Source organism: Hemiscyllium ocellatum, chromosome 3 (assembly GCF_020745735.1).
Source record: "Hemiscyllium ocellatum isolate sHemOce1 chromosome 3, sHemOce1.pat.X.cur, whole genome shotgun sequence".
Lineage (NCBI taxonomy): Eukaryota > Metazoa > Chordata > Chondrichthyes > Orectolobiformes > Hemiscylliidae > Hemiscyllium > Hemiscyllium ocellatum.
The window spans coordinates 140148784-140175686 of NC_083403.1; the positions used below are offsets into that span (position 1 = coordinate 140148784).

The following is a 26903-nucleotide window of genomic DNA, read 5'->3' on the forward strand; positions in this document are numbered from 1 at the left end:
TGCCTACCCACTACCTGGTCACAGAAACTGTGTCAGTTCTTAGCTAAACAGAGCATACCCATAACACCTCAACTTTACCACAACCAGCTCAGGAACTAAACAGCAAAACAAGACGTTACTTGAACAGCTTCCAGACTGAAGGAATAGACTCCTTAGATGATCTGATTACAGACTTCCTACCTCACAATAGCACCACCGCTCCTGCAGCCCCGAGAGCATCACCAGTCTCCTCAGGTACTGAAGGACCACAAAGCCTACCTCGATTGAGTGGCACCCAGATAACCTGACAAGAATGCACACCACCCTGCAGACCCATTATAACCAGGATACTGGACATTAGCACCTGCTCTAGGAGAGGAACAGAACCTTCTGTTACAATTATTACCTGACTGCTACCACTGAACAACCGATTGTTTTACATTGAATGTAATGTAATTTATATTGTCTTGTAATTATCACTACACCACAGTAACACTATAAAACCTGTCTCTATCTGCAGCTTGGGGAAGAGAATCCTTGACTTCACTGTGCACAGTGTCTGTTCTGTACCAGTCTTGTCAATTTCTCTTCCCACAATATGATTAGATTAGATTCTCTACAGTGTGGAACAGGCCCTTCAGCCCAACAAGTCCACACCACCCCTCTGAAGAGAAACCCACCCAGACCCATTCCCCTACCCTATATTTACCCCTGACTAATGCATCCAACACTACAGGCAATTTAGCATGGCCAATTCACCTGACCTGCACATCTTTGGATTGTGAGAGGGAACCAGAGCACCCGGAGGAAACCCATGCAGACATGGGGAGAATGTGCAAACTCCATACAGACGGGCGGGAATCAAACCCAGGTCCCTGGTGCTGTGAGGCAGCAGTGCTAACCACTGAGCCGCCATATAGTGAGAAATAAACCAGTATTCGTCAATTTCACGTGTGTGGCCTCTATTTGTAATTGGACAATTCTACTACATCTACTAAGGACTTGAGGATTTTCAATTCCACCTCTCTGACATTCAAAATTTTCCTTTTTATCCATTAAATATGTTTTTAGTGTGAAGTACCAAATAGATTGTGATTTTATACAAGCCAGCTTTATTGAAATTGAACCAAGTACAGTACGCTTTTCAATAAAAATGCCCAAAAACAATTTCTGGTAACAAAACAAATAAAGAACCTATAATGCTAAAAGATAAACTTAAGTCATTATCATTTTGGAGACTATTGTAACCAAGCATGGAGTTAAATGTTGTGCAGCAAATTTTTTTTCGAAAGGCAGAAAGATGTGATTTTTACAACAAAATACTGAAATAATCCAAACAAAAACTACAAACGATGTTGATCATTAATGACTCTATTTCTTTCATGCTTGAGTTAAAGGTCGCATCATTAGATATTTTCCAAATCTTGGTTGCTAGGAGAACAGAATGGAAATCTCCCTCTTGTACAATTACAGATGCTAATCCTATGAAGGACACATTTTTATACAATTCATTTATCACTTCTAATTCCAAAAGAAATTGAGGTATTCAAATTTGACATTAACTCCTTATCTATTTTCTGTTTGTTCATTCATAGGATGTCACTGTTGCATGCTAAACCAGCACTTATTGCCCATCCCTAATAGCCCTGGGCAAGTTAGTGTGCTGCCATCTTATACCGCAATGACTGCAGGGGGCTCAAACTATGTTGAGGGGGAGGGAGGAGGGAGGGAATGGCTAATCTTAGGATTTTAACCTATAACTCCCAGGCGAATGAGTCATACTGATCAACCGGCAATTGTCGTTAGATATAAGTGACAATTTACTTTGTTCCAAGGGATTCTCTCTCTAATCAGGACAATGGAGGGTGCACTGCTTCCATTTGATATCTACATTTCCCGGAGTAGCCATCTTTGTGGCTTGTTAAGTGTGATTGCTTATTTAGGAAAAGTTCTGTTTGTTGGGAACTTTTCTTCCTAGAGCACATTGCTGAACCAGATGAGCTTTCCTCCAACAATTGAGAATGTCATGATCATCGTTAGACCCTTAATTACAGATTTTTATTGAATTCAAATTCCAACATCTCCCATGGCATGTTTCAAACCTGGGACCCTTGATCATTAGCTGGGTCTCGGGATTAATTGCCTAGTGAGAATTTCATGTGGCCATTGCTTCCCTTAGTATAGCAGTTCATGAAAGGATAGTGATTTTCATTGGTACAAAAACACAGAGGAATGTCCAACACATTTGATTCACTGAACAATCTCAGGCATTCCAAATGCAAAAGATTAAAAAACACATATTTCAACAAATCCATCATCTAGCATTCATTCAAAACATTCACTTCCAAATTTTATCACTTTTAGAATCAATTGCACTTTTCATTTTACAATCCAAAATAAAAATCAGGAAATCAGGGATTATTTTCCAAGATTCACTGTTTAATTTCTGGACAATCTTTTCAAGCTCCCCGAGCTACTTGATGTGTAATGGCGTCCTGCACCATGGGCGCTTGACTTCTGCCGACATATTGCAATATTTAAAACCGTATGTTGTGAGATAACCATGAATGTAAACATACAAGCAGCTGCAGGTAATAAAATGGATGGCAGATCTGATGTACAACAAGAGGAAAGAGCAACACTGTAATGATCACAGCATTGGACAGGGGAACATTGGTACAGGCATGAATCCCAGTCTTTCAGAATTCTAGGATCGTTGCCGCTTGTTGAAGAGAAAATAATGAAAATATATGGTGTTATGTGGGACCTCAAAACAAATTCACATATAATGTATATCATTGGCCTCAATCATACTTATACCCATTGTTTTCTTGTGTTCCCAGCACATATGCTGCATAAAACCCTTCCCTCCAACTTAACATCAACTGCAATGTAGTGTCAAAACTTGTTTAAGACCAGTAGTGCTGAGTAATGGTTTCAAGGAACAGAGTTATTCATTGTGAGAAGGAATTGGAGAAACCGAAGCTTCTTCCATTTGACCAACAGAATCTGATAAACGCAAAGAACTATTTAGCGAGATAGAAACAATTTCTTCTCTATGAAAATAGGGCAAATGGAGCATTTAGGAAGAAAACGATTAAGCAGGAAGGAATTTGGGACATTGAGGGATTGAGTCACATGATAGTTGTTTCTCAAGTGCTGCACGGTCACTGAAGGCCTCAATGTGGGGAGAAGACGAGATTCAACAGTAGGTAACATGAGCAGACTGCCAACCAGAAGTGCACCATTCACCACATTGCTACTATCAAGAAAGATTCATTCCTTACCCACACTAAAAGCAGGCATTTAGCCCTTTACTGCTGCAAATGTATTGCTGGTCAAAGCACAGCAGGCCAGGCAGCATCTCAGGAATAGAGAATTCAACGTTTCGAGCATAAGCCCTTCACGCCAAGAATGAGAGATCTAAACACACGTTGCAGAACCGGTTTGCCCAGCACTTTGGGAAAACACTGATCATCAATTACACTTATAAAAAAAATCAAGGTCAAGTACTCAGCACAATTCATCACAAGACAGGAAAACTTTGGTAAAAACCGACAGCACTACAGGTACCGCAAATCAGAAACAAACACAGAAATTGCTGGGAAAGCTCAGGAGATTTGGCAACACCTTCAGAAAAAAATGAGAGTTAACTTTTCGGGTCCAGTGTCCCTTCCTCAGAGGAAGGGTCACTCAACTTGAAATGTTACCTCTGATTTCTCTCTGTAAATGCTGCCAGAATAGGAAAACGTGAGTGATAACCTGATCATTCTGTAAACTTTACTTGGTTTTTTTTAAAGAAAAGCTATCTCAAATAATTTAAAATGGTTCCGGTTTCAAAGGGAAAGTCATGCAAAATGTGCATTTTTATGTGAACAAAACTGCTTCAAGGCTTCTGTGCTCAAATTAAATACGATATGAAAACATTAAGTTGACTATTTCATGCAGCTCTCCTGCACTTAAGTTAGACAGCATAAAAAATTGAGTTGCAATACTAGAAAATGTGAAAAAGAGGTCAAAATGTGTATAAGTGCTTTGTTGAATAGACCCCACTAAATAAAGCCAAATTTTGACTAGGATTGACTTTTTTCTCACCTTGCACATATAGGTAGCGTAGAATGATGCAGCACAAGTGTAAATTGGCTGAACTTACACACACACACACACACACATGCGCACAGTAATTTTATCCTGCTCAAGATTAACTTTTCTTTGAAGGTTCAGTTATTGGGGTGCTTTTGTTGTATTTCTGACCAATACCATAAGGAACGTGTGCTGCAATCGTTCCCATTGCTTGTGCTCCTTTAACATGGAACATCTGGTCATCAAAGAAAATGTGAGGGCGTATTTTTTCCAAGAGTGGCCCTTTAGGTGCCCCTGCAAGGAAGAGTGCTTCATCAACCTCCAGGCCCCAGCTGCGAAGAGTCTTTAAAGCCCTTCCTCCAGAACTTGCCGCACTTCGTGCTGTGACCAGGTAGGTCCTGATGGGGCAGTTCAATCGCAAGTCCTTTGCATGGAACTTCTTCTGCAGTTTCCCCAATACTTCCAAAAATCCTTTGAGAGGACCCTGCATGCAAAATAAATGAATAAATTAGACCTTTCAGAAACCATTGAGGGGTAATGGTTGCAGAACTGATATCTTTAGCCTTTACTTAAAGATAATTTCTGTTGTGGTTCTGCTCGCCGAGCTGGAAGTTTTTGCTGCAAACGTTTCGTTCCCTGGCTAGGGAACATCATCAGTGCTGTTGGAGCCTCGTGTGAAGCGCTGCTTTGATGTTTCTTCCGGTATTTACACTTTTTACACTTCTGTCATCCAAGGTCGTTGCTAGATCAATGACCATTTATTACCTCAAAAGTACTTCTTTTTACCGCTCCCACCACCCAGTGTACTTTCAAGTTAAAACCAATTTGGATGAAACAGAAACTCTCCAACACTCCTGCAATATACCCCGAGTACAATGTGAGAAAGATATTGCCTTTTACCCTCTACAGAAAGGCAATCCAATGATATCACATAGATTAATGCTTCATTTGTGTGACAAACTCCGCCTGATGGGGTGGGGCAAAAGCAGTTTATCTGATTCAAAACAATCAAAACATTGTTTCCTTTTCTCTTAATGTTCCTCACATTTCATGGTGATAACGTTAGTGTCTCTCTTTCCCAGCTGATGTTTAATCTTGATGAGAATTTTCCTTTATGGATTTGAGCTGTCTCTTCCCTTATTCTGGAAAATGTTTTTTTTAAGCTTGAATTTCCCACTCCACGGAGTGAGAGAGATTATGCAGTGGATGTTAATATTTACCGAGGATAGTGGGAGGGGTGAGAAAGGGGTGGGACGGTGACTGGGGCAAAATGATGTTCTGTCCAAAGATCTGATGTCTCAAATCTCTTCGTCACTCTCTTACCATTTAGCATCCCCACCCCTAAAACAATTCAAATGAAGACTGATCTTAGATCATTTTAATAGAGCAATATAAAGCTCATACGATACCCTGCACTGGCAAGTTCTCTTGGATGATGCCTCAGGTGGAATTTATTGTAGGAGCTAATAATGGGCCCAAGCCATGAAGACATGGGTTCTGTTGCCATTCCTTCTCTAATCCAAGTACGTCAGGTTTTGTGGCATATGAGAGTTTCTGTTTCAAGACTTTCCTCACTTGTCTCACAGTCTGTAATTAGAATTTGTATGATTCATCTTAATATCCATATTTCAAAGGTCTCTTATTTCCCCAAAGATCTTTACTTATTATCAATATTTCTGAGGCATACAGGAAGTTCAACAGTGTAAAATGTACAATTTAAAGATGTGCAGGCTAGGTGGATTAGCCATGGAAATGGAGAGTTACAGGGAATAGGGTAGGGGGCTGGGTTTGGGTGGGCTGCTCTTCAGAGGATTGGTGTGGACTTGATGGGCCAAATGACCTACTCCCATACTGGAGGTTCTCTATGAAAGGTGTGGACAAATCCCTTTTGCCTACAAGAACAGGGTCCCACATGTGAATGTATATAACTTCCAGCCTGTGTCAATGGATCACACCACAAATCCAGCGGATAGTCTTAAACTGGTTTCTGACAGTTTTTTTTAAAGCATGAACAGAATTATTTAGGAAATGCTGCCTGATAAGAAAATCATAACAAAAACAAAGAGTGACAGATGCTGGAAATCTGAAACAAAAACAGAAATCGCTGGAGAAACTCAGCAGGTCGGTAGCATCTGTGGAGAGACCCTTTTTCAGAAAACTCCTATATGCTGGTCACTATATGGACTGGGTTTTGACATATGGGCTGGTTAAGCAGACAACATATGTTGCTAGTATGGAGGGTCAGTGTGGACTCCGTGTGTTGAATGGCCTACTTCTACACTGTCGGGATTTATGGCTTTAGGAGGTGCATTTTGTCCTGTATTTTATGAAGAAAGCAGACTTTTTGGCATCTCTGTCTCAATCTTTCTTTACAAAAAAAAATCCAGGGCAAAATCCACCTCTTGAAGCTGTAATGTCATTGCTCTGCTAAGTATTGTCAAAGTGTCAGTTTAACCTGGGCAAGAGGCTTGTCTTCAAACTTCAGCTCATGTTCGAAAAATGTATCTAATCCGTGAGCCTTGACAATCTTTTCCGATTCGTCAGAGAAAAGAACAGCATCTCCATCAAATGCCACCCTCAGCTGGTGATCTGAAAGCTGCAGGGCCTTGTCGCTCTGAAACATAGTCGCTGCTGCAATTCCTGCAATTGGGGAAACAAAACAAGGCAACATGCTATAACAGTCTCACTGCTGAATACAGGCACGTCACAAACGCTCCATATCACAACTATTGTCCCATATTGAACAATACAATTCACTTGGCACTGTTAGTGTTCTTCAGTTTTGGAGACTAGGGCTATATGATGATATTATAAGGTCTTTTTCAAAAGCTTTTCACTGGAATCCAAAACCTGTCATATTGAAAATATTTGATACATTGACACTATCAAATTCAAGATACTTTGTACATCACTGGGGAGTCGGAGGTGAACTAGGCAGGAAGAATGCATTTGGTTATAGAGTCATTCAGCATGGAATCAAACCCTTCGATCCAACCAGTCCATGCCAACCACCTTTCCAAACTAAACTAAAAAACCTACTTGTGTTTGGCCCATATCCCTCCAAAGATTTTTTATTCACATACTTATCCAAATGTTTTCTTAAATGTTGTAACTGTAGCTGCATCTATTACTTCCTCTGGAAGTTCATTCCACTTGTAAACCACTCTCTGTGTAAGAAGGCTCCCCCCTCATGTTCCTTTTAAATCTCTCTTCTCACCATAAACGTGTGTCCCCTAGTTTTGAATTCTCCTACCCCAGGGAAAAGACCTTTGCTATTCACCTTATCTGTGCCCCGCGTGATTTTATAAACCTCTATAAGGTCACCCCATTTACACGACCCCGCTGGCTTGTGTTGTGTTCAGCACATGGGTCTGTGAGCAATGTTCTTTCCCTTTATAAGCCCTATTCCTCGCAGATGGAGCCAATGACCCCATCCAGTCAGAGCATGCGTGGAACCAATTTCTTCCCCATGCCGGGCCCTCAGTTTCCAGCACTGTGGAAGGTGATAGTTGAGTGCTCTCCAACCAGTGGTCCACCTGAATGCGTCGGTGAACCCCAGAACATCCCATATCCCCTTTGTAGAACCCTTTATGTTAACCCCACAGCTTTCATGCTTCTCCCACAGGGCTTCCCAATACAGTTAGTCAGAGGCAACTTCTGACACAAATACAATGCAATGTCTGCAGATCTGCTCCAGTCAGGGAATCAGAACCTGTGTGGTCTGAGGAGTGGGGGAAGTGATCCAACACAGAGACCAATGGAGCAGCTCAGAGAGGCAGCCTTGTCCAGTCTGACAGCTGGGTGTGCATCCTGGAACATATAGAATTGTTGCAGCAAAGCTACTGACCAGTGAGCTCTGCAACACAAGCCTGTGCTTCCAAAGTGCACTGCCAGTGTATCGAAGAGGTGCCACAACAGTTATAAGGGGTCTGTCATGCCACACGCCGATAGGTGTGGACAAGGACAGCATACAGCTGGTACTTGTGGATTATGCCCTGGGCTGCCGATTGGTTGTATGGGAACACGAAGGTCATTCGGACAAAGCAGCAAGAGTGATCCACTTGGTACCTACTCTGGCTTCAACACCGCATTTTCTCAATGTCAGGTTTATTTACTAGCAACATAGCTGCTCGAAAAGTTTGTTACTGTGCCAGAGTGTCAACTTTGGAGCTAGTGCTCAGTCTGGGGCTGGAACTCGCATTCCTCTGGTTTATAATTAAAGAGACTGAGCTACAGCTGACATTAGTGTATCCCAATACCATGAGCTTGTGTGGCCTTGGAATTGGATAAACAAATGTTACAGGGAATTGACTTCAATCCAATCCCTCACTTTCAAATATATGATTGATAATACTACAGACAGTCACAAGGGAAACGTATCCTTCCTAGGATTTCCCAGGTGTTTGAGGGATAAAGATTGCCCAGCACACTTGGATAGTTCCTCTCCTTCAGAATAGTTTTGCCGGATCCTTTACAATCATGAGGACACAGGTGCAGTTTCAAGTTAATACCTTATTTGGCATCTCTGATAGTGCAGTGGGTGTCAGTTTTTTAGTATGTTTAAGTCATGAGGTGGGAGTTGAATTCACAAGCTTTGATGCAGAAATGAGATTTCTCCAATGGAGCTAGGGTTTGTACATTATGTGTGAAGAGACAAATTTAGGCCATTGAACACCTAGATCTACTCTGAGATTATTGATCTGACTTGTATTGTTCACAGTGCCTGCAAGTGATCGGGTAAGTTGCTGACTTGCTTTTGCTGCAAGGGCAGTACTTTTTCATGACTTGTGGAAGATTTACCATTTCTAAATCTGATTACATCTGGTGGAAAGCAGTGATTGGAATGTGTGCTACTACAGACGCTAACCCTAAAATACTCCTGATTCGGAGATGCTGGTGTTGGACTGGGGTGGACAAAGTTAAAAATCACACCATACCAGGTTATAATCCAACATCTTTATTTGGAAGCACTAGCTTTCGGAGCACAGCTCCTTCATCAGGTGGTTGTGGATTATAAGATCGTAAGAGACAGAACTTATAACAAAGGTTTACAGTTTGATGTAACTGAAATTATATATTGCAAAAAGACATGGATTGTTTGTTAAGTCTCTCATCTGTTAGAATGGGCATGTTGGTTTCAGTTCTTTCATATGTAAATCTCAGAATCATCTTAAAGTTACATTCTCAAGTGAACTTTAACAACAGGTGCCAGGTTAGCCCAGATAATGCATTGAAGGTGTGAGGTGCCCTGTGTGAGGCTGTTGTGTGATTTTAAACTAAAATATTCCAGTAGCCTACTACTTACATCTATTTTCTCAGCTAAATGTGGTATAATATTTAAAGCAATGCAATTCTTGGAGGTAGTAACCCTAAATTTGCTGGTTTAATTGAAATCAGAAATGATATACAAAACGTGCTCCAAAAACAGACATCTCTGGAGATACTCTGCTGGCAGGACCTTAGGAGCGTTGACATACTGAGGAATCTTAGGCTACAAATCTGTAGCTCCCCGAAAGTGGCACCACAATTGAGACAAGGTGGTACAAGATAAAGTGCTTGCCTTCACTGTTTAGGGCATTGAGTATAATAGTTGGCAAGTCACGTTACAGCTATATAAGACTTTAACTCAGCTCCATTTGGAGTGTTGCGTGCAGTTCTGGTTGCCACACTATAGGAAGGATGTAGAGGCTTTGGAGAGGGTGCAAATGAGATCTACCAGGATCCTGCCTGGATTGGAATGTATTAGGTATAAGGAGAGGTTGATTTGTTTGAACTAGAGCATTGGAGGCCAAGAGGTGGCCTGATAGAGTATATATAAAATTATGAGAACATGGATAGGGTGGATAGTCAGAGTCTTTCCCAGATTGGAATGTCAAATACTAGGGAGCCATAAGTTTAAGGCGAGAGGGGACAAGTTTTAAGGAGGCAAGTTTTTTTTTACACAGAGGATGGTAGGTGCCTGCAACATGTTGCCAGGTAGAAACAAATACAATAGCAACTTGTAAGAGGCATTTAGAAAGACACATGAACAAACAGGGAATAAAGGGATACAGATCACGAGCAGGCAGATGGGATTAGTTTAGAAGGGTATCACGGTCTGCACAGGCATGGTGGGTCGAAGGCCTGTTCCTGCAGTTGTTCTTGCCGCAGATACTCCCAGATCAGCTGAGTTTCTCCAGCAGGATTCTGTTTTTGTTTCAGATGTCCAGAATCCATAGTTCTTTGTTTTATGCGAATGCTTGCTGTATTGAACGGTCAACTGGTTGGATGATGGACTACTCATTAGGTAGGGGTGTGTGTGTAAAACTGACCTGTTATCAAGGTTCATTCAAACCGAACGTTAAACCTCTTTACAAAAGAGCACCTCCCCGACTGAGAGGAACATTAAAACTGGACCATGGAAAATGTTACAATCTTGTGATATTGGTCAGTAATCAAAGTGATCAATCACTGAAGATAGACCAATGCCAAAGGAATATAAGGAACTGTGCCCAAGAGAGATATAGTTAGCTAGTAAGACTCATTTGATCAGTAGCTGAAAATGGATACAGAGCAGACTGATCACATAGAACATGACAACACATGATCAGGCCCTTCGGCCCCCAATGTTATGCTGAACATATCACCAAATTAAACTAATTAAATTAATCTAATCTAATCACTCTTGACTTTGACCTCCTGCATCTGTAGTACTCACTTTCTCTTAGTGGGGGATTCAGTTATGGTATTGTCATTGAATGTCAGGAGGCAGTTAGATTGTCTTTATTTGTGATGGTCATAGCCTGGCATTTGTCTGGTGTGAATGTTACTTGCCACTTGTTAGCTCAAGCCTGGATATTGTCCAAATCTTGTTGCATTTGAATATGGACTGCTTCAGTATCTGAGGAACTGTGAATGGTGCTGAACATTGTGCAATCATCAGCGAACATCCCCACTTCTGACCTTATGTGGAGGAAAGACCATTGATAAAGCAACTGAAGATGAGCCTAGGACACTACCCTGAGAAATTTCTGTAGAGATGTCCTGGAGCTGAGATGACTGACCTCCAACAACCATGACCACCTTCCTAGGTGCCAGCTACGACTCCAAACAACAGATAGCTTTCCCCCCATACCTATTGATTCCAGTTTTGCAGGGCTCCTTGATGCTACACGCAGACAAATGCAGCCTTGATATCAATGGCTGTCATTCTCCCCTCCCCTCTGGAATCCAGCTCTTTTGTCCATGTTTGAACCAAGGCTGTAATGAGGTCAGGAGCTGAGTGGCCTGACAGAACCCAAACTGGGCATCACTGAGCAGGTTATTGCTGAGCGGGTGCTGCTTGATAGCGCTGTTGATGACACCTTCCATCTCTTTCATGATTATTGAGAGTAGATTGATGGGATGGTTATTGGCTGGGTTGTATTTGGCCTGCTTCTCATGTACAGGACATATCTGAGCAGTTTTTCACATTGTTGAGTGGATGCTAGTGTTGTAACTGTACTGGAACAGTTTGGCTAGGGGAGTGGCAAGTTCTGGAGCACAAGTCTTCAGTGCTCTTGCTGGAATGTTGTCAGGGCCCATAGCCTTTGCAGCATCCAATATCTCCAGCCATTTCTTGATGTCACATGGAGTGAATCGAGTTGGCTGAGGATTGGTATCTGTAATGCTGGGTAAAAACAATGACTGCAGATGCTGGAAACCAGATTCTGGATTAGTGGTGCTGGAAGAACACAGCAGTTCAGGCAGCATCCAAAGTGCAGCGAAATCGACGTTTCGGACAAAAGCCCTTCATCAGGAATAAAGGCAGAGAGCCTGAAGCGTGGAGAGATAAGCTAGAGGAGGGTGGGGGTGGGGAGAAAGTAGCATAAAGTACAATAGGTGAATGGGGGAGGGGATGAAGGTAATAGGTCAGGGAGGAGAGGGTGGAGTGAATACGTGGAAAAGGAGATAGGCAGGTCAGACAAGTCCAGACAAGTCATGAGGACAGTGCTGAGCTGGAAGTTTGGAGCGAGTTTGTTTCAGGACATGGTTGAAGAGCTTCAGGGCAGAGGAAATGACCTGGGAGTTGCAGTTGGAGAGGGACTCCCTGAGATTCTTGTTGAGAGAGGAAGAGAACTTCTTCAAGTAGGCATCCTTGCAAGAGGATTTGCAGTAGGGTTAAAATCAACGAGGTAAAAGCAAAGATTGCAGATGCTGGATACCTGGAGCCTCCTCCTCCTCCTCCAGTGAGTTGTTTAATTATCCAGCATCATTCACGTGGCAGGACTACAGAGCTTAGATTGGATCTGTTAGTTTTGGGATTGCTTAGTTCTATCAATAGCTGCTAAACTGTTTGGCAAGTTGTCCTGTTTGGTGGCTTCACCAGTTTGACATCTCATCTTCAGGTATGCCTGGTGCTGCTCCTGGCATGCCCTCCTACACTCTCCATTGAACCAGGGTTGAACCCCTGGCTTGATGGTAATGGTTGAATATGCCGGGCCACGAGGTTACGGATTGCGCTGGAATGTAGTTCTGCTGCTGTTGATGGCCCACAGTGCCTCATGGATGCCCAGTTTTTAGTGGCCAGATCTGCTTGATGTCTGTCCCATTTAGCACAGTGATAGTGTCATACAACACAATGGAGGTAATTCTCAATGTGAAGGCAGGACTTTGTCAGCACAAGGACTATGCGGTGCTCACTCTTACTGATACTGTCATGGACAGATGCATCTGCAGATGGTAGATTGGGAAGTATGATGTTGAGTATGTTTTTCCTTCTGGTTTGTTTCCTCACCATGTGCCACAGACCAAGTCTAGAAGCTATGTCCTTGAGGACCCAATCAGCTCAATTGCTGCCGCCAGGTCACTCTTGGTGGTGGACATTGAAATCCCCAGAGTACATTCTGTTAGTCAAGTGGACTGTAGACTGATGGAAACTGACTTTGTTAGGTACACAGGGATAGCAGGTCATTCCATTCCTAAGACTCTTCTATCATTCAGTTAGATCTAGATTTATATTTTAATTTTATCCACTGCCCTGTCTTAGTATCCTTTAATCCTCTTGGTCTCCAAAAGGTTATTATTTCTGATTTGTTATTAACTGAGCTCACATTTGCTTTTTGTATAAGAGGTGTACTTTGCAAGATTGAGCAGTCTGCTTAAAGCCAATAAAGTAAACAGCTTGTGAGGCCTTGGTTTTTTTTTGAAAAGTTGGAACAATAGAAGCAGCCTGAATGGGTGGAGTCAAGTTCCCACAGAACCAGGATTTAAAATTTCGGCTTTCAGCAGTAGCTGGGTCTTGAAGGTGGATGTGGAAGCTCTTAGTTCTCTCTCTGTTACAGCCAAAAGTTGGGATTCTCTTCTTACTGCTAGAATTGCTTGTGAGATAATGTACTTCACTGAATTTGTCTTTGTCAAGGGTGTGACTATGGGAAGTTACTTGAGTGGAACAGTTAATTAACGGTAGTTAATATATATATTATTTGTTCAGCATTTCGATAGAGTTACAGTTAAACTAATTATTTTCTTTTATTCTTATATGGTCTGTATTTTAACTGTAGTGTTTTATGTAAAGTCCAGTCGTTGACCAATTGAATTGTTTCTGTAATGCAACACCTTATACTTACCTTTAAAATAAGAAGTAGTTAAGGTCTAGCCTATCTTCTTAATATATTTTGAGGGGATTTGGTCTGGTCTATAACAGACAGAACATCAGATTAGATTCCCTACAGTGTGGAAACAGGCTCTTCAGCCCAACCAGTCCACACCGACTCTCCAAAGTGTAACCCACCCAGACTCCCTCGCATCTAATACTATGGGCAATTTAGCATGGCCAATTCACCTAACTGCACATCTTTGGATTGTGGGACCAAACTGGAGGAAACTCACGCGGACACAGGGAGAATATGCAAACTCCACAGAGAGGCTGGAATTGAACCCGAGTCCCTGGTGCTGTGAGGCAGCAGTGCTACCCACTGAGCCACCGTGCCACCAAGAGGAGAAATTTCTCTCCGAAGAGAGGGTTGTGAATCTGTGGAATTCTTTACTGTGGAAGCTCGTGGCTGGATCACTGGCTGATTCCAGGCTGATAGAGACAGATTTTTAATTAGTGAGGGAATCAAGGGTTAATCGGGAAAAGGCAGGAAAGTGGAGTTGAGAATGATTAGATCAGCCATGACCTCATTGAATGGCAGAGTAGACTCAATGAGCTGAATGGTCTACCATCTACTGCTACGTTGTATGGTCTAATGCAATGACAGTGTACGGTGACAGGAAAAATGTGAGCTGACATTATCCTGCCAGTTGCACTTTCTCATTTTGTTTATTCATGTCTAGAAGGCGTACTCCACCCACCTCACATCTGTCAGAAAATTCCATAACAGCACTGACAAGCCAGGGCAACAACTTCCAAAAGACTTAGCCCCACTCCCACGCCACCAAATTTATATTAGTAAGTGGGATGGAAACTCAAAGATAATCCCGGTTACTAATCGCATCTGATTTTTCTAAAAAGGTTAGAGATATCAATTACAGAACTAATATTCCATAAAATTAGTACCCTTTAGTTTTGAAAGGACAGAACACCCAATGAGCTGTAAAAATAGACCTAAATTAAAAAGAGTTGGATTCCAGATTATTCCAAAAATGATTGACTCAGGATCAATATTTAAATGTTTCAGAATATCAAGAAAATGTCAAATACTTTGAGCAGAGAATGTGTACAATGCAACAACCAGTATTTTCTTTAAAGTGGAGAAACTAATTCCTTGCTGAAACCCTGTTGCTCAAAACTCCACCCATTAACACAAAAAAACCATGCAGTTTCAGCATTGCTGTTACACCAATTCTCTCTCCTCTAATAGGACACAAGATTGTCATACGTTTACGTCAGTTTATTGAATCTGTACCTGCTTCAATTGCTTCTACCACTTTCTCAGAATCTGCCGAAAGATACAAGTTGGTGAGGTATGCTTTCAGATATCCAACTGGGCTTTTCCCACCAGTCATACAGAACCTTTCAATTGACAGATCTGTTTGAAAAAAAACAAAGGCAATATTTTTAAGGTGCAGCCTGTTTTAGATAGTTGTTGCAATTATTTTTCAATTCATCAGTAAAACTATCTTCTACAGGTGTATTTAATCACATGCTATTCCAAAACCAGTTATATTAAATTAATACCTGTATGAATGACAAGCTGCAAAATCTGTGAATGAGTATTTTGTTCTCTGTTTAAACCTGGCCAAATTTCTGTTTAATGCAGGTCAAGGTTTTGCAATAATTATATAGACGAGTGTATTGTGTATGAATGAGTCATTCCACCTCATTGGCCCACACTTGCACACACCCTGAGTTTGACAAATTAACTTGAATTGACTTGTGTTAAAATGCTAATACAGCAAGCTATCCATCATTCAGACATGCATTGCATTACTTGGGTGCAGCAAACACAAATTTGTCGCGTCTTATTCAACAGTTTCGTCTGTAATTGAGGGACTGAGTCTCCTGTAAAGTGGGAGTCAGGATCCTGCACAGTTTACTGGGATAAAATACCTGAACTGCATTGTTTCAAAAATTCCCATGTTGTATTTTCAGAAACTGAGTACCTATGAAATAAGTGTTTGCTTCTCTTCTGTTTCATTCCAGTTTTGCTGCTTGTTTTTCTCAGTGGGAACTAGAATGTGACCTGATAACTCAGTCAGGTACTTTGTTACACACATCATTGGGAGAATCTCTGATCCTGATTTTAAGGTAGGAGAGGGTTAACAGAAGAGAGGGGTCTGTCACATACTAATCTGTTCAGATTATAAATTCTTCTTCAAATCTCTTCCATAATGCAGCTCTGAATCACAACACCACACCTTCTCAAGGGCTGAGTAACATATAGGGCTTGTGCCCGAAATGTTGAATTTCCTGTTCCTTGGATGCTGCCTGACCTGCTGCGCTTTAACCAGCAACACATTTTCAGCTCTGAGTAACATATAGCCAAGCTATCCGAATCAACAGCAGGATAGATTCACACCAGCTAACTGGACTAACCACATTCTTCTTCCTGCCACTCCCTCCCCCACCACACCCTCCCCATGGTCAGCAGTCAGAGTTACTGTGCTAGCACATGTTTTTATTAGTATGCTGCGATCTGGATCTCCAGATGGTGAATGCATATCCATACATTTCAGAGATTCGTAGAATCACGACCGTGTGGAAACAGGCCATTTGTCCCATCCAATCCACACTGACCGCTGGGAGAGCATCCCACCCACACCCACCACTCTTGCGCTATAACCCTACACTTTCCATGGCTAGTCCATCTCATCTGCACATCCTTGCACATTAGAGGCAATTTAGCATAGCCAATCCACCCACCCTGAATATCTTTGGACCGTGGAAGGAAACCAGAGCACCCGGAGGAACATAGAAACTAGTAGCAGGAGTAGGCCATCCAACCCTTTGAGTTTGCTCTGGCATTCAATAAGATCATGGCTGATCTTTTTGTGGACTTAGATCCACTTACCCACCCTCTCACCGTAACCCTAACTTCCTTTGTTGTTCAAAAGCTGTCTACCTTAGCTTTAGAAACGTTTACTGAAGTGGCATCAACTACTTCACTGGGCAGGGAATTCCATAGATATACAACCCTCTGGGTGAAAACATTCACACTGCTTATTACACATCACTGATTTAGTTAGATTAGATTCCCTACAGTGTGGAAACAGGCCCTTCAGCCCAATAAGTCCCTCCGAAGAGTAACCGACCCAGACCCATTCTCCTACTAATGCACGTTACACTATGGGCAATTTAGCGCGGCCAATTCACCTAACCTGCACATCTTTGGACTGTGGGAGGAAGCCAGAGCACCCGGAGGAAACCCACGCAGACACGGGAAGAATGTGCAAACTCCACACAGTCACCTGAGGCTGAAATTGAACCTGGGTCCCTGGCGCTGTGAGGCAGCAGTGCTAACCACTGAGCCACCGTGCTGCCCCATTCCTTCTTAATTCAGTCCTTATATCTGATCTCCCTAATCTTGAGGCTATGCCCTCTTGTCTTCACTTCATCTGCCAGTGGAAACATCCTTTCTACTTCTATCCTATTCAATCCCTTCATAATTTTATGTTTTTATAAGATCCCCACTCATTCTTCTGAATAGGAAACCCACACAGACACAGGGAGAATGTGCAAACTCTACACGGTCGCCCAAGACTGGAATCAAACCCACATTCCTGGTGCTGTGAGACAGGAGTGTTAACCACTGAGCTACGTGCCACCCCAAATGTTTCCATGACATGGCTGACCACAAATTTATCCCACTTTTACTGCCTGCCATTGGTATGTTTGGAAGGAGTAACCAATTGCTGCTTGATCTCTTTGGTAGTGTTATAAATGTACCTAGTTAGCTTAAGTGTGGGTTGGATACAGAACATTGGGCACAGAACTGACAAGAATACATGTTAACCTAGCTGAAAATGTGTTGCTGGTTAAAGCACAGCAGGTTAGGCAGCATCCAAGGAATAGGAAATTCGACGTTTCGGGCATAAGCCCTTCATCAGGAATGCCCAAAACGTCGAATTTCGTATTCCTTGGATGCTGCCTAACCTGCTGTGCTTTAACCAGCAACACATTTTCAGCTGTGATCTCCAGCATCTGCAGACCTCATTTTTTACATGTTAACCTAGTCTGTTTTGCTTATATCCATGAATTAATTAAACAAGGAGATATCATATCAAGCAGCCTTTTTCGGTATCATCACTATCAGATCAGACTTCTGTTCTTATGTTAACGATGCTGAGTTTGTTCTGTCTACAGCTATGTTTCTGGCACGTAATCTACAACATTACTGATGAAAATTATTTTGCAGTTTGAGCAAAAAAAACTTTCTGACAATATTTTTATTGTTGCATTGTTCGATAAAGGATGTACCAAAATAAAAAAATTGGGGGAAAAAGGCATGAAAAGGAGGCAAAATACAGAAAGTGACTAAAATATTTTGCAACACATTGATTTAGAAAGTGGTAATCCTTATTTTAACAGCCAAACTCTTCCTTAGATATAGCCCTATTATTTACATATCAACCAGCTTTCTGATATATTCCTCTTTGGCTGCGTAATCTCATGAGCTAGATTTGTAATCTGTTTTTAAACTTTGCAACAATAGATACTCATCACCTGGAGGTTTTATTTTACTTATATTCCCAGTCTGGGTGTAGAGATGGGCCAATGCTTTTTATGAGACTTTGGTCAACACGCACAAACCAACCGTGCCCACTCTGTTCTGAAAAAACCAAAAGCAGCTTAACATGAAGTACCAGTAAAATGTTTAGTTAATTTCCTTTGAAGTGTTTCAGTAAAATTAACACTAATACAACACTGTAAACACATCCAATACATGTTATGCTTTTGATGGATTTTACAAGTGCACCAAATGGCTTTGGGTTGCATCAGTGCCATATGATACTTAGTAATTGAATGCATTCCATTCAAATCAGCATATCTGAATCCTTATGGACAAAAATTATATCTGCGGTTTTAAACATTGTTAAAGTATCATACTGCTGTGACTTTCTCAATTACTGAACCTTTATATCTTCTTTAATTTAAACTGCCGAACCCACGAGTATGTTTTAGATTCCTGTTCAAACATCTGGCTTTTTGAGTGGTTGAACATGGATTTCTTTTTTTAAATTGCATAATTACATACAGAGTAAATACCTAATGACCCAACCTAGAAAATTGCTACTTTTAATTTTAAAATCATCTGTCCTGGAGTACTTTCTAAGGAATTTGTTTTATGGGTGTATGGCGCAGTGAGCACTAATTATTTTATCACAAAAATATACTAACAAAATTAGGTACATCACTGCAGAAGTAAAGTGAGCTGACCATGGCAATAACAAATTACTGTAAACAGATATAAACTAAGGAAGCGTAACTTTAGGGATATGAACCTGTAGTGCGTCTGAGAGAAAGCAGCAGAACCAGAGTGTAAATTCAAAATAAAATTCAATGTGCAAAGTAAGTAAACATACACAGAAGTTTCTATGAACTTACCGTAGTGATTGATGCTGTTTATCAGTCTCACTCCTACTTGTGCATGGTTGTTTGTCATCAGAACAATATCAAATATTTCATCACTTTCAGGGTAAAGTTCACGTAGTCGTAAGTTAACCGTTTCCAGTGCCTGGAAGAAAGAAATGTATTATATTCTAGAAAACAGTTCGTTGTTCTACAGAAACTCAACTGGACTCACCACGTAAACAGTGGCAACAAGAGCAGGACAGAGGCTGGGAATACTGCAGTTAGTAACTCACCTACTGACTCCCCAAAGCCTGCCCACGATGTACAAAGTACCTCTCAGGTGTGTGATGGAGTAATCCCTACTTGCCTGGATGGGTGCAGCTCCAACAACATGCAAGAAGTTTGACAAAGCAGCCCACTTGATTGGCACCACATCCACAAGCATCCACTCCCTCCACCACTGACACTCAGTAGCAGCTACAAGATGCATTGTAGAAATTCACCAAAGATTCTCAAACAGCATCTTCCAAACCCAAGACGACTTCCATCTAGAAGGACACGGGCAGCAGACACACGGGAACACCACCACCTTCAAGTTCCCCTCCAAGTCACTCACTATCCTGACTTGACCCTTCACCATCACTGGGTCAAAATCTTGGAATTCCCTTCCTAATGGCATTGTGAGTCTACCTACAACATAGGGACTGCAGCGGTTCAAGAAGCCAGCTACCCCCACCTTCTCAAGGGCAACTAGGGACTGACAATACCTGGCCAGCCAGTAACACCCACATCCCACAGAAATGAATACATCAGAAAGTAATGATCCAACTTAGTGAAAGCTGTTTTAAGTTTCATGGCCTTCATGAAAACTGATATTCCAGCACAGACAGTGGCCATTTGGACCACTGTGTCTTTGTAGCTGCTCGCTTAGTAAGTGTCCTAACTTTTCAAATATTTATCCATTCTCTTTTAAATGATGTCATATCCTACACTTTATAATGGTCATCAGGATAGCAGTTGTTTTAAAAGCATCCTAGTAAAAGGAGAAAATTGTGGGCAGGATGTAAAAGGGCTGAAATTCCAGTGGTTATTATCACTGAAACGCAGTAAAAGATGAATGAACTGGATTTTAAAGGCTACCATATATGTCGTAAAATAAATGTGTAGAGCCATTGGTTATAATCTTCCAAAATTCCCTAGATCCTGGACAAATTCAAAAACTGCAAATGTAGCACCTCTTTCAGAAAAGAGGAAGAGAATAAAGCAGGAAACCGTAGGCCAGTAAACCGGGGATCTGTCACGGTGATAATGGTAGAAGCCATTAATAGTATGAGCAATTAGCAGAAGTTGAAAAACTTCAGAGAGTCAAATTATTTTATGAAAAGAAAATTGTGTTTGACATTTTTTAAAAAGTATTTTTCAGGATGTAACAGACATGTTGGATAAAGGAGAACGATTGAAAACAGTGTATTTGAAATTCTAAAACACATTCAAGGAGTTGCTACAGAAATACTCATGGTGTTGAGATAATGCATTAGCATAAATAGAAGATTATCCAACAAATAAAACAGAGTCAGGATAAACGTATCATTTTCAGGGTGACAAGGTGAAACACATGGACTGACACAGAGATCAGTGCTGAGCCTCAATTATTTAAAATTATATTATTGACTTGGATTATGTGATCTGACATACTATAGCCAAACTAAATGACAGGAAGAGATTCTAGATTAAAGTGATGTTGGAAAAGCACGGTAGTTCAGGCAGCATCCGAGGAGTAGGAAAATTAACGGTTTGGGCAAAAGCCCTTCATCAGGAATAGAGGCAAAGAGCCTGCAGGGTGGAGAGATAAATGAGAGAGGGGGGTGGGGGTGGGGAGAAAGTAGCACAGAGTACAAAAGATGAAAGGTCAGGGAGGAGGATGGGGGAAGGTAGCAAAGAGTACAATGGGTGAATGGGGGTGAGGATGAAGGTGATAGGTCAGAGAGGAGAGTGGAGTGGATAGGTGGAAAGGAAGATAGGCCGGTAGGACAAGTCATGGGGACAGTGCTGAGCTGGAAGTTTGGAACTGGGTGAGGTGGGGGAAAGGGGAAATGAGGAAACTGGTGAATTCCACGTTGATGCCCTGGGGTTGAAGTGTTCCGAGGCGGAAAATGAGGCGTTCTTCCTCCAGGCATCAGGTGGTGAGGGAGCGGCGGTGAAGGAGGCCCAGGACCTCCATGTCCTCGGCAGAATGAGAGGGGGAGTTGAAATGTTGGGCCACAGGGCGGTGTGGTTGATTGGTGCGGGTGTCCCAAAGATGTTCCCTAAAGCGCTCTGCTAGGAGGCGCCCAGTCTCCCCAATGTAGAGGAGACCGCATTGGGAGCAACGGATACAATAAATGATATTGGTGGACGGGCAGGTAAAACTTTGATGGATGTGGAAGGAGGTGGCCCTTTGGGGCCTTGGATAGAGGTGAGGGAGGAGGTGTGGGCGTAGGTTTTGCAATTCCTGCGGTGGCAGGGAAGGTGCCAGGACGGGAGGTGGGCTGTTGGGGGGCATGGACCTGACCAGATAATCAGGAAGAGGGAATGGTCTTTGCAGAAGGCGGAAAGGAGTGGGGAGGGAAATATATCGCTGGTGGTGGGGCCCATTTGGAGGTGGCGGAAATGTCGGCGGATGATTTGGTTTATGCGAAGGTTGGTAGGGTGGAAGGTGAGCATCAGGGGGGTTCTGTCCTTGTTACGTTGGAGGGGTGGGGTCTGAGGGTGGAGGTGTGGGATGTGGACGAGATGCATTGGAGGGCATCTTTAACCACGTGGGAAGGGAAATTGCAGTCTCTAAAGAAGGAGGCCATCTGGTGTGTTCTGTGGTGGAACTGGTCCTCCTGGGAGCAGATACGGCGAAGGCGGAGGAATTAGGAATACAGGATGGCATCTTTGCAGGAGGTAGGGTGGGAAGAAGTGTAATCCATGTAGCTGTGGGAATTGGTGGGTTGGTAAAATATGTCGGTGTCGAGTCGGTCGTCATTAATGGAGATGGAGAGGTCCAGGAAGGGGAGGGAGGTGTCAGAGATGGTCCAGGTAAATTTAAGGTTGGGGTGGAATGTGTTGGTGAAGTTGATGAATTGCTCAACCTCCTCGTGGGAGCACGATGTGGCGCCAATGCAGTCATCAATGTAGCGGAGGAATAGGTCGGGAGTGGTGCCGGTGTAATTACGGAAGATTAACTGTTCTACATAGCCAACAAAGAGACAGGCATAGCTGGGGCCCATACGTGTGCCCATGGCTACCCCTTTGGTCTGGAGGAAGTGGGAGGATTCAAAGGAGAAATTGTTAAGGGTGAGGACCAGTTCAGTCAAACGAATGAGAGTGTCGGTGGAAGGGTACTGTTGGGGACGTCTGGAGAGGAAGAAACGAAGGGCTTGGAGGCCCTGGTCATGGCGGATGGAGGTGTAGAGGGATTGGATATCCATGGTGAAGATGAGGCATTGGGGGCCGGGGAAATGGAAGTCTTGGAGGAGGTGGAGGGCATGGGTGGTGTCTCGAACGTATGTGGGGAGTTCCTGGACGAGGGGGAATAGGATAGTATCAAGGTAGATGGAGATGATTTCAGTGGGGCAGGAGCAGGCTGAGACAATGAGTCGGTCTGGGTGTAAAAAATGAGGTCTGCAGATGCTGGAGATCACAGCTGCAAATGTGTTGCTGGTCAAAGCACAGCAGGCCAGGCAGCATCTCAGGAATAGAGAATTCGACGTTTCGAGCATAAGCCCTTCATCAGGTCTGGGTGGTCAGGTTTGTGAGTCTTGGGAAGGACCGGGCAGTGCGGAGTTCCCGGACTATGAGGTTGGAAACTGTGGGTGGGAGATCTCCTGAGGTGACGAGATTCTGTATGGTCTGGGATATGATGGTTTGGTGATGGGGGGTAGGGTCATGTCAAGGGGGCGGTAGGAGGAGGTGTCTTTGAGTTGGCATCTGGCTTCAGTGGTGTAGAGGTCAGTGCGCCAAACTAAATGACAGAAGGCTAATGGAATGTTGGCCCTTATTTCAAGAGAATTAGAATAAAAGAGTCAGGAGGTCTGACTGCAATTTTACAAAGTGCTCGGGAGATGGCATCTTGAACAGTTTTGGTCCCCTTATTTAAGGGAAGATATTGTTAATTGGAGTCAGTCCACAGAAGGCTCACTCGGATGATCCTAGTATGGAGGGATTGTGTTGTGAACGAAGGCCAAACAGGTTGGGACTCCACTCACTGGAGTTTAGAAGAATGAGAGGTGATCTCATTGAAACATCTCGGACTCTGAAGGAGCTCGACAGAGTCAATGCTGAGAGGATGTTTTCCCTCAGTGGAGAGTCAAAGATCAGAGGGAATAGTCCCAGAATAAAGGGGCACCAATTTAAAAATGAGATGAGAAATTCCTTCTCTCAGTGGGTTAAGAGCCTTTGGAATCCCTTGCTGCAGAGAGCTGTACAGGCAGAGTCCTTGTGTATATTTGAGGTTGAGTTAGATTATTGATCAGTCAGGGAATCAAGGGAGATGAGGAATGTTGGATCAGCTATGATATTATCAAGTGGTGGAGCAGGGATTGAACAGCCTACTCCTCTTAAGGTCTATGGACACCAAGTAAGCAGGAAAGTTAATTGTGAGAACACAACAAATAAAGACAGGTTAAATGAATGCAAAAATAAAATTGACAGATGGAGTATAATTGTGAAGTTATTTAAATGAGTAGGCAGCAAAAAAAAGGTCTTAAATGTGGTTAACTGCAGTATGCAGTGATGCAGAGGGATTATGATGGTTTCCACATAAAACACAGAGTTTGCACACAGGTACAATAAATACTACAAAGGCAAATGGAATGTTGATTTTCAGGCAAGAGAGATGAAGTATAAAAATAGGAAAATCTTACAATCCATTTGTCGAGTGTTGGAAACCACATCTAGATTACCATGTGCAGCTTGGTCTTTTTGTTTAAAGATGGGATTTACTTACAAGAGAGAGTTTTAGGATAAGTTTACTCCTGTACATACAAAGATGGGATTACCTCAGGAGGAAAAGTATCACCTGGAAACTGCTCAAATTATTTACTTCTTGGCAAATATCTGAAAGCATTTTAGAAAACAGAACTTCAGAAATGTACTGACTGAAACATTCATTGTATTCCTGAAATAGATTTTCAAATATTTTTTCTGGGTTGACATTTTGTGAAAATTGCAGCATGTGTTAGCTACATTGCTTTGATTTTTCTGGTTGAATCCTATGAAAGGAATTCAGTGTTCAAAATAACTTCAATTTTCCCTCACAAGTTGCCATAGTTAACCACAGAGTTACACTACCCATTTATGTAAACCATCCCTGGAACTGAAAATGCCTTATACCTTATGGAGCCTCGCAAAATCAAATCTAGCACAATATTTATTTCCCAAAAACAGGCCTAAGTGGACAGTAATGAAATAGTAGCCAGCAGCTCACAACACACAGCAGTCTCTTTAGTACATCTGAGGTCCACTCAATCTCTACCTTCTTGAGAGAGATCATCTCATCACCTTTGATTTGTAGACAAGCTGGAGGCTGGAAGAACACAGCACACCAGGCAGCATCGGGAGGTGGAGAATCAACATTTCAGGTATAACCCTTTTCATTTAACATGAGTCTGGACGGATGCATGACTAGGTGGGGAGCTGAGGAATACAGATGCTTAGGAATTGGGCGACAGGTTGAGATAGTGGATTTGGATCAGCTCAGGCTTGGAGGGCTGAAGGTCCTGGTCCTGGGCTGTAACTTTCCTTTGTTAGGACTTAACACTTCTTTCAGCCTCCTGTGTACTCCATCAGCAGGGTGGGGGTGTCTGTGTGTGTCTGAGAGTGAGTGAGAGTGCGCGAGAAAGAGAGAGAGAGAGAGAGAAATCTATCAGCAGGGTGGGGGTGTCCCTGTGTGTGTCTATGAGTGAGTGACAGTGCGCGAGAAAGAGAGAGAGAGAGAGAGAGAGAAATCTATCAGCAGGGTGGGGTTGTCCCTGTGTGTGATCTATCAGCAGGGTGGGGGTGTCCCTGTGTGTGTGTGTGTGTGTGTGTGTGTGTGTATGATCTATCAGCAGGGTGGGGTGTCCATGTTGTGTGTGTGTGTATGATCTATCAGCAGGGTGGGGTGTCCCTGTGTGTGTGTGTGTGTGTGTGTGTGTGTGTGTGTGTGTGATCTATCAGCAGGGTGGGGGTGTCCCTGTATGTGTGTGTGTGTGTATGTATGATCTATCAGCAGGGTGGGGTGTCCATGTTGTGTGTGTGTGTATGATCTATCAGCAGGGTGGGGTGTCCCTGTGTGTGTGTGTGTGTGTGTGTGTGTGTGAGATCTATCAGCAGGGTGGGGGTGTCCCTGTATGTGTGTGTGTATGTATGATCTATCAGCAGGGTGGGGGTGTCCCTGTGTGTGTGTGTGTATGTATGATCTATCAGCAGGGTGGGGGTGTCCCTGTGTGTGTGTGTGTGTGTGTGTGTGTGTGTGTGTGTGTGTGTGTATGATCTATCAGCAGGGTGGGGGTGTCCCTGTATGTGTGTGTGTGTGTGTGTGTGTGTGTGTGATCTATCAGCAAGGTGGGGGCGTCCGTGTGTGTGTGTGCGTGTGTGATCTATCAGCAGGGTGGGGGTGTCCCTGTGTGTGAGATCTATCAGCAGGGTGGGGGTGTCCCTGTGTGTGTGTGTGAGAGAGAGATCTATCAGCAGGGTGGGGGTGTCTGTGTGTGTGTGTGTGTGTGTGTGAGAGAGAGAGATCTATCAGCAGGGTGGGGGTGTCCCTGTGCATGTGTGTGTGTGTGTGTGTGTGTGATCTATCAGCAGGGTGGGGGTATCCCTGTGCATGTGTGTGTGTGATCTATCAGCAGGGTGGGGGTGTCCCTGTGCGTGTGTGTGTTTGTGTGATCTATCAGCAGGGTGGGGGTGTCCCTGTGTGTGTGTGTGTGTGTGTGTGATCTATCAGCAGGGTGGGGGTGTCCCTGTGTCATTGCAGCAACAGCTTTCATTTTATGAAGTTAGACTGTGGTTGGGACTGGCATTATAATTTGTTGCAACCGCTCGATAACGAAAACTGTAGATTGAGGAGCCCCCCTGTCAGAGTTGGAATGTTAAATCAACGTTCAATATTACAATGATGGAAACCTGACAATATTGATTCCCGTTAATGCACATTTCTAAAAAGGCTGGATGTGGGAAACCACAATTATTTACTACCTTCACCAATGGGAATGCGGGTCCCCTTTTCAGAGGCTCCTCTTCGTGCTCCTGCTGGTATTTCACGTAACTTTCCAGGCCTTGCTTTTGATATATTTTCCTTTCCTCCACCATGTTAAAGAGGCAGCGAGAAGACACGGCGATCGTGATAGCATCCTGAGACTTGGGCTAGCCAAGGAAAAGCACACCAGTTTATCAAGCGTTGGGAAAAGTTGCATAGGATAATAAATACAAACCGCTTTTTACACATAGACACTTACAGTCCGCAGTTTCTTCGTGGAAGCTATTTTTTCAAATTCCTTCTGTGCAGCTTTCCAGTCGGTCAACTGCTCCTGGTTTTGAGTGACTGTGCCTGAGGTTTCACCCTCCGCTCTGAGTGTCTCCTCACTCATGGTTCAAACAGATTTAAGAACTCAGGCACTGGGATTCTCTCGCTGCCCGGGGAAACAGACCCAGCTTCTGAAAATGCAACAAGGAAGTGTCAATGTTGCTGCTGGGCGTTCCTGCCCCCATGATTCTCTATGGTTGAGGCGTGTCACTTTCTGCTGGGCAAGTTCACTTGAGTGGGAGATGCTGTGTTGTTTCAAGTTCCCCTGGAACAGTGCAAGAACACACATTCACTGCGTGGGAAACTTCATCTCCTTACTCTATAACAATTCCCCTC

General features: G+C 43.1%; 1 protein-coding gene across 1 annotated transcript; it reads right to left on the reverse strand.

Annotated features, from left to right (window-relative positions):
• Window positions 1-1116: 1116 nt before the first annotated feature.
• Window positions 1117-26751, reverse strand: LOC132834839 (cytosolic 5'-nucleotidase 1A-like). Its single transcript, XM_060853918.1, has 6 exons — window positions 26500-26751; window positions 26240-26407; window positions 19070-19199; window positions 14931-15053; window positions 6518-6702; window positions 1117-4546 (listed from the first exon to the last, which is right to left on the reverse strand). The coding sequence occupies exons 1-6, from the start codon at window positions 26629-26631 to the stop codon at window positions 4181-4183; spliced, it is 1104 nt and encodes a 367-aa protein (XP_060709901.1). The 5' UTR covers window positions 26632-26751; the 3' UTR covers window positions 1117-4180.
• Between the last annotated feature and the right edge of the window lie 152 nt (window positions 26752-26903).

Bases quoted from the DNA above. Each gene is read 5' to 3' on its own strand.
- LOC132834839 (XM_060853918.1), bottom strand. From the start codon at position 26,631: ATGAGTGAGGAGACACTCAGAGCGGAGGGTGAAACCTCAGGCACAGTC. The intron at 26,408-26,499 runs GTAAGTGTCTAT...TTCCTTGGCTAG, and splicing joins CCACGAAGAAACTGCGGACT to CCCAAGTCTCAGGATGCTAT. The intron at 6,703-14,930 runs GTACAGATTCAA...CCCCAATTGCAG, and splicing joins GGTAGAAGCAATTGAAGCAG to GAATTGCAGCAGCGACTATG.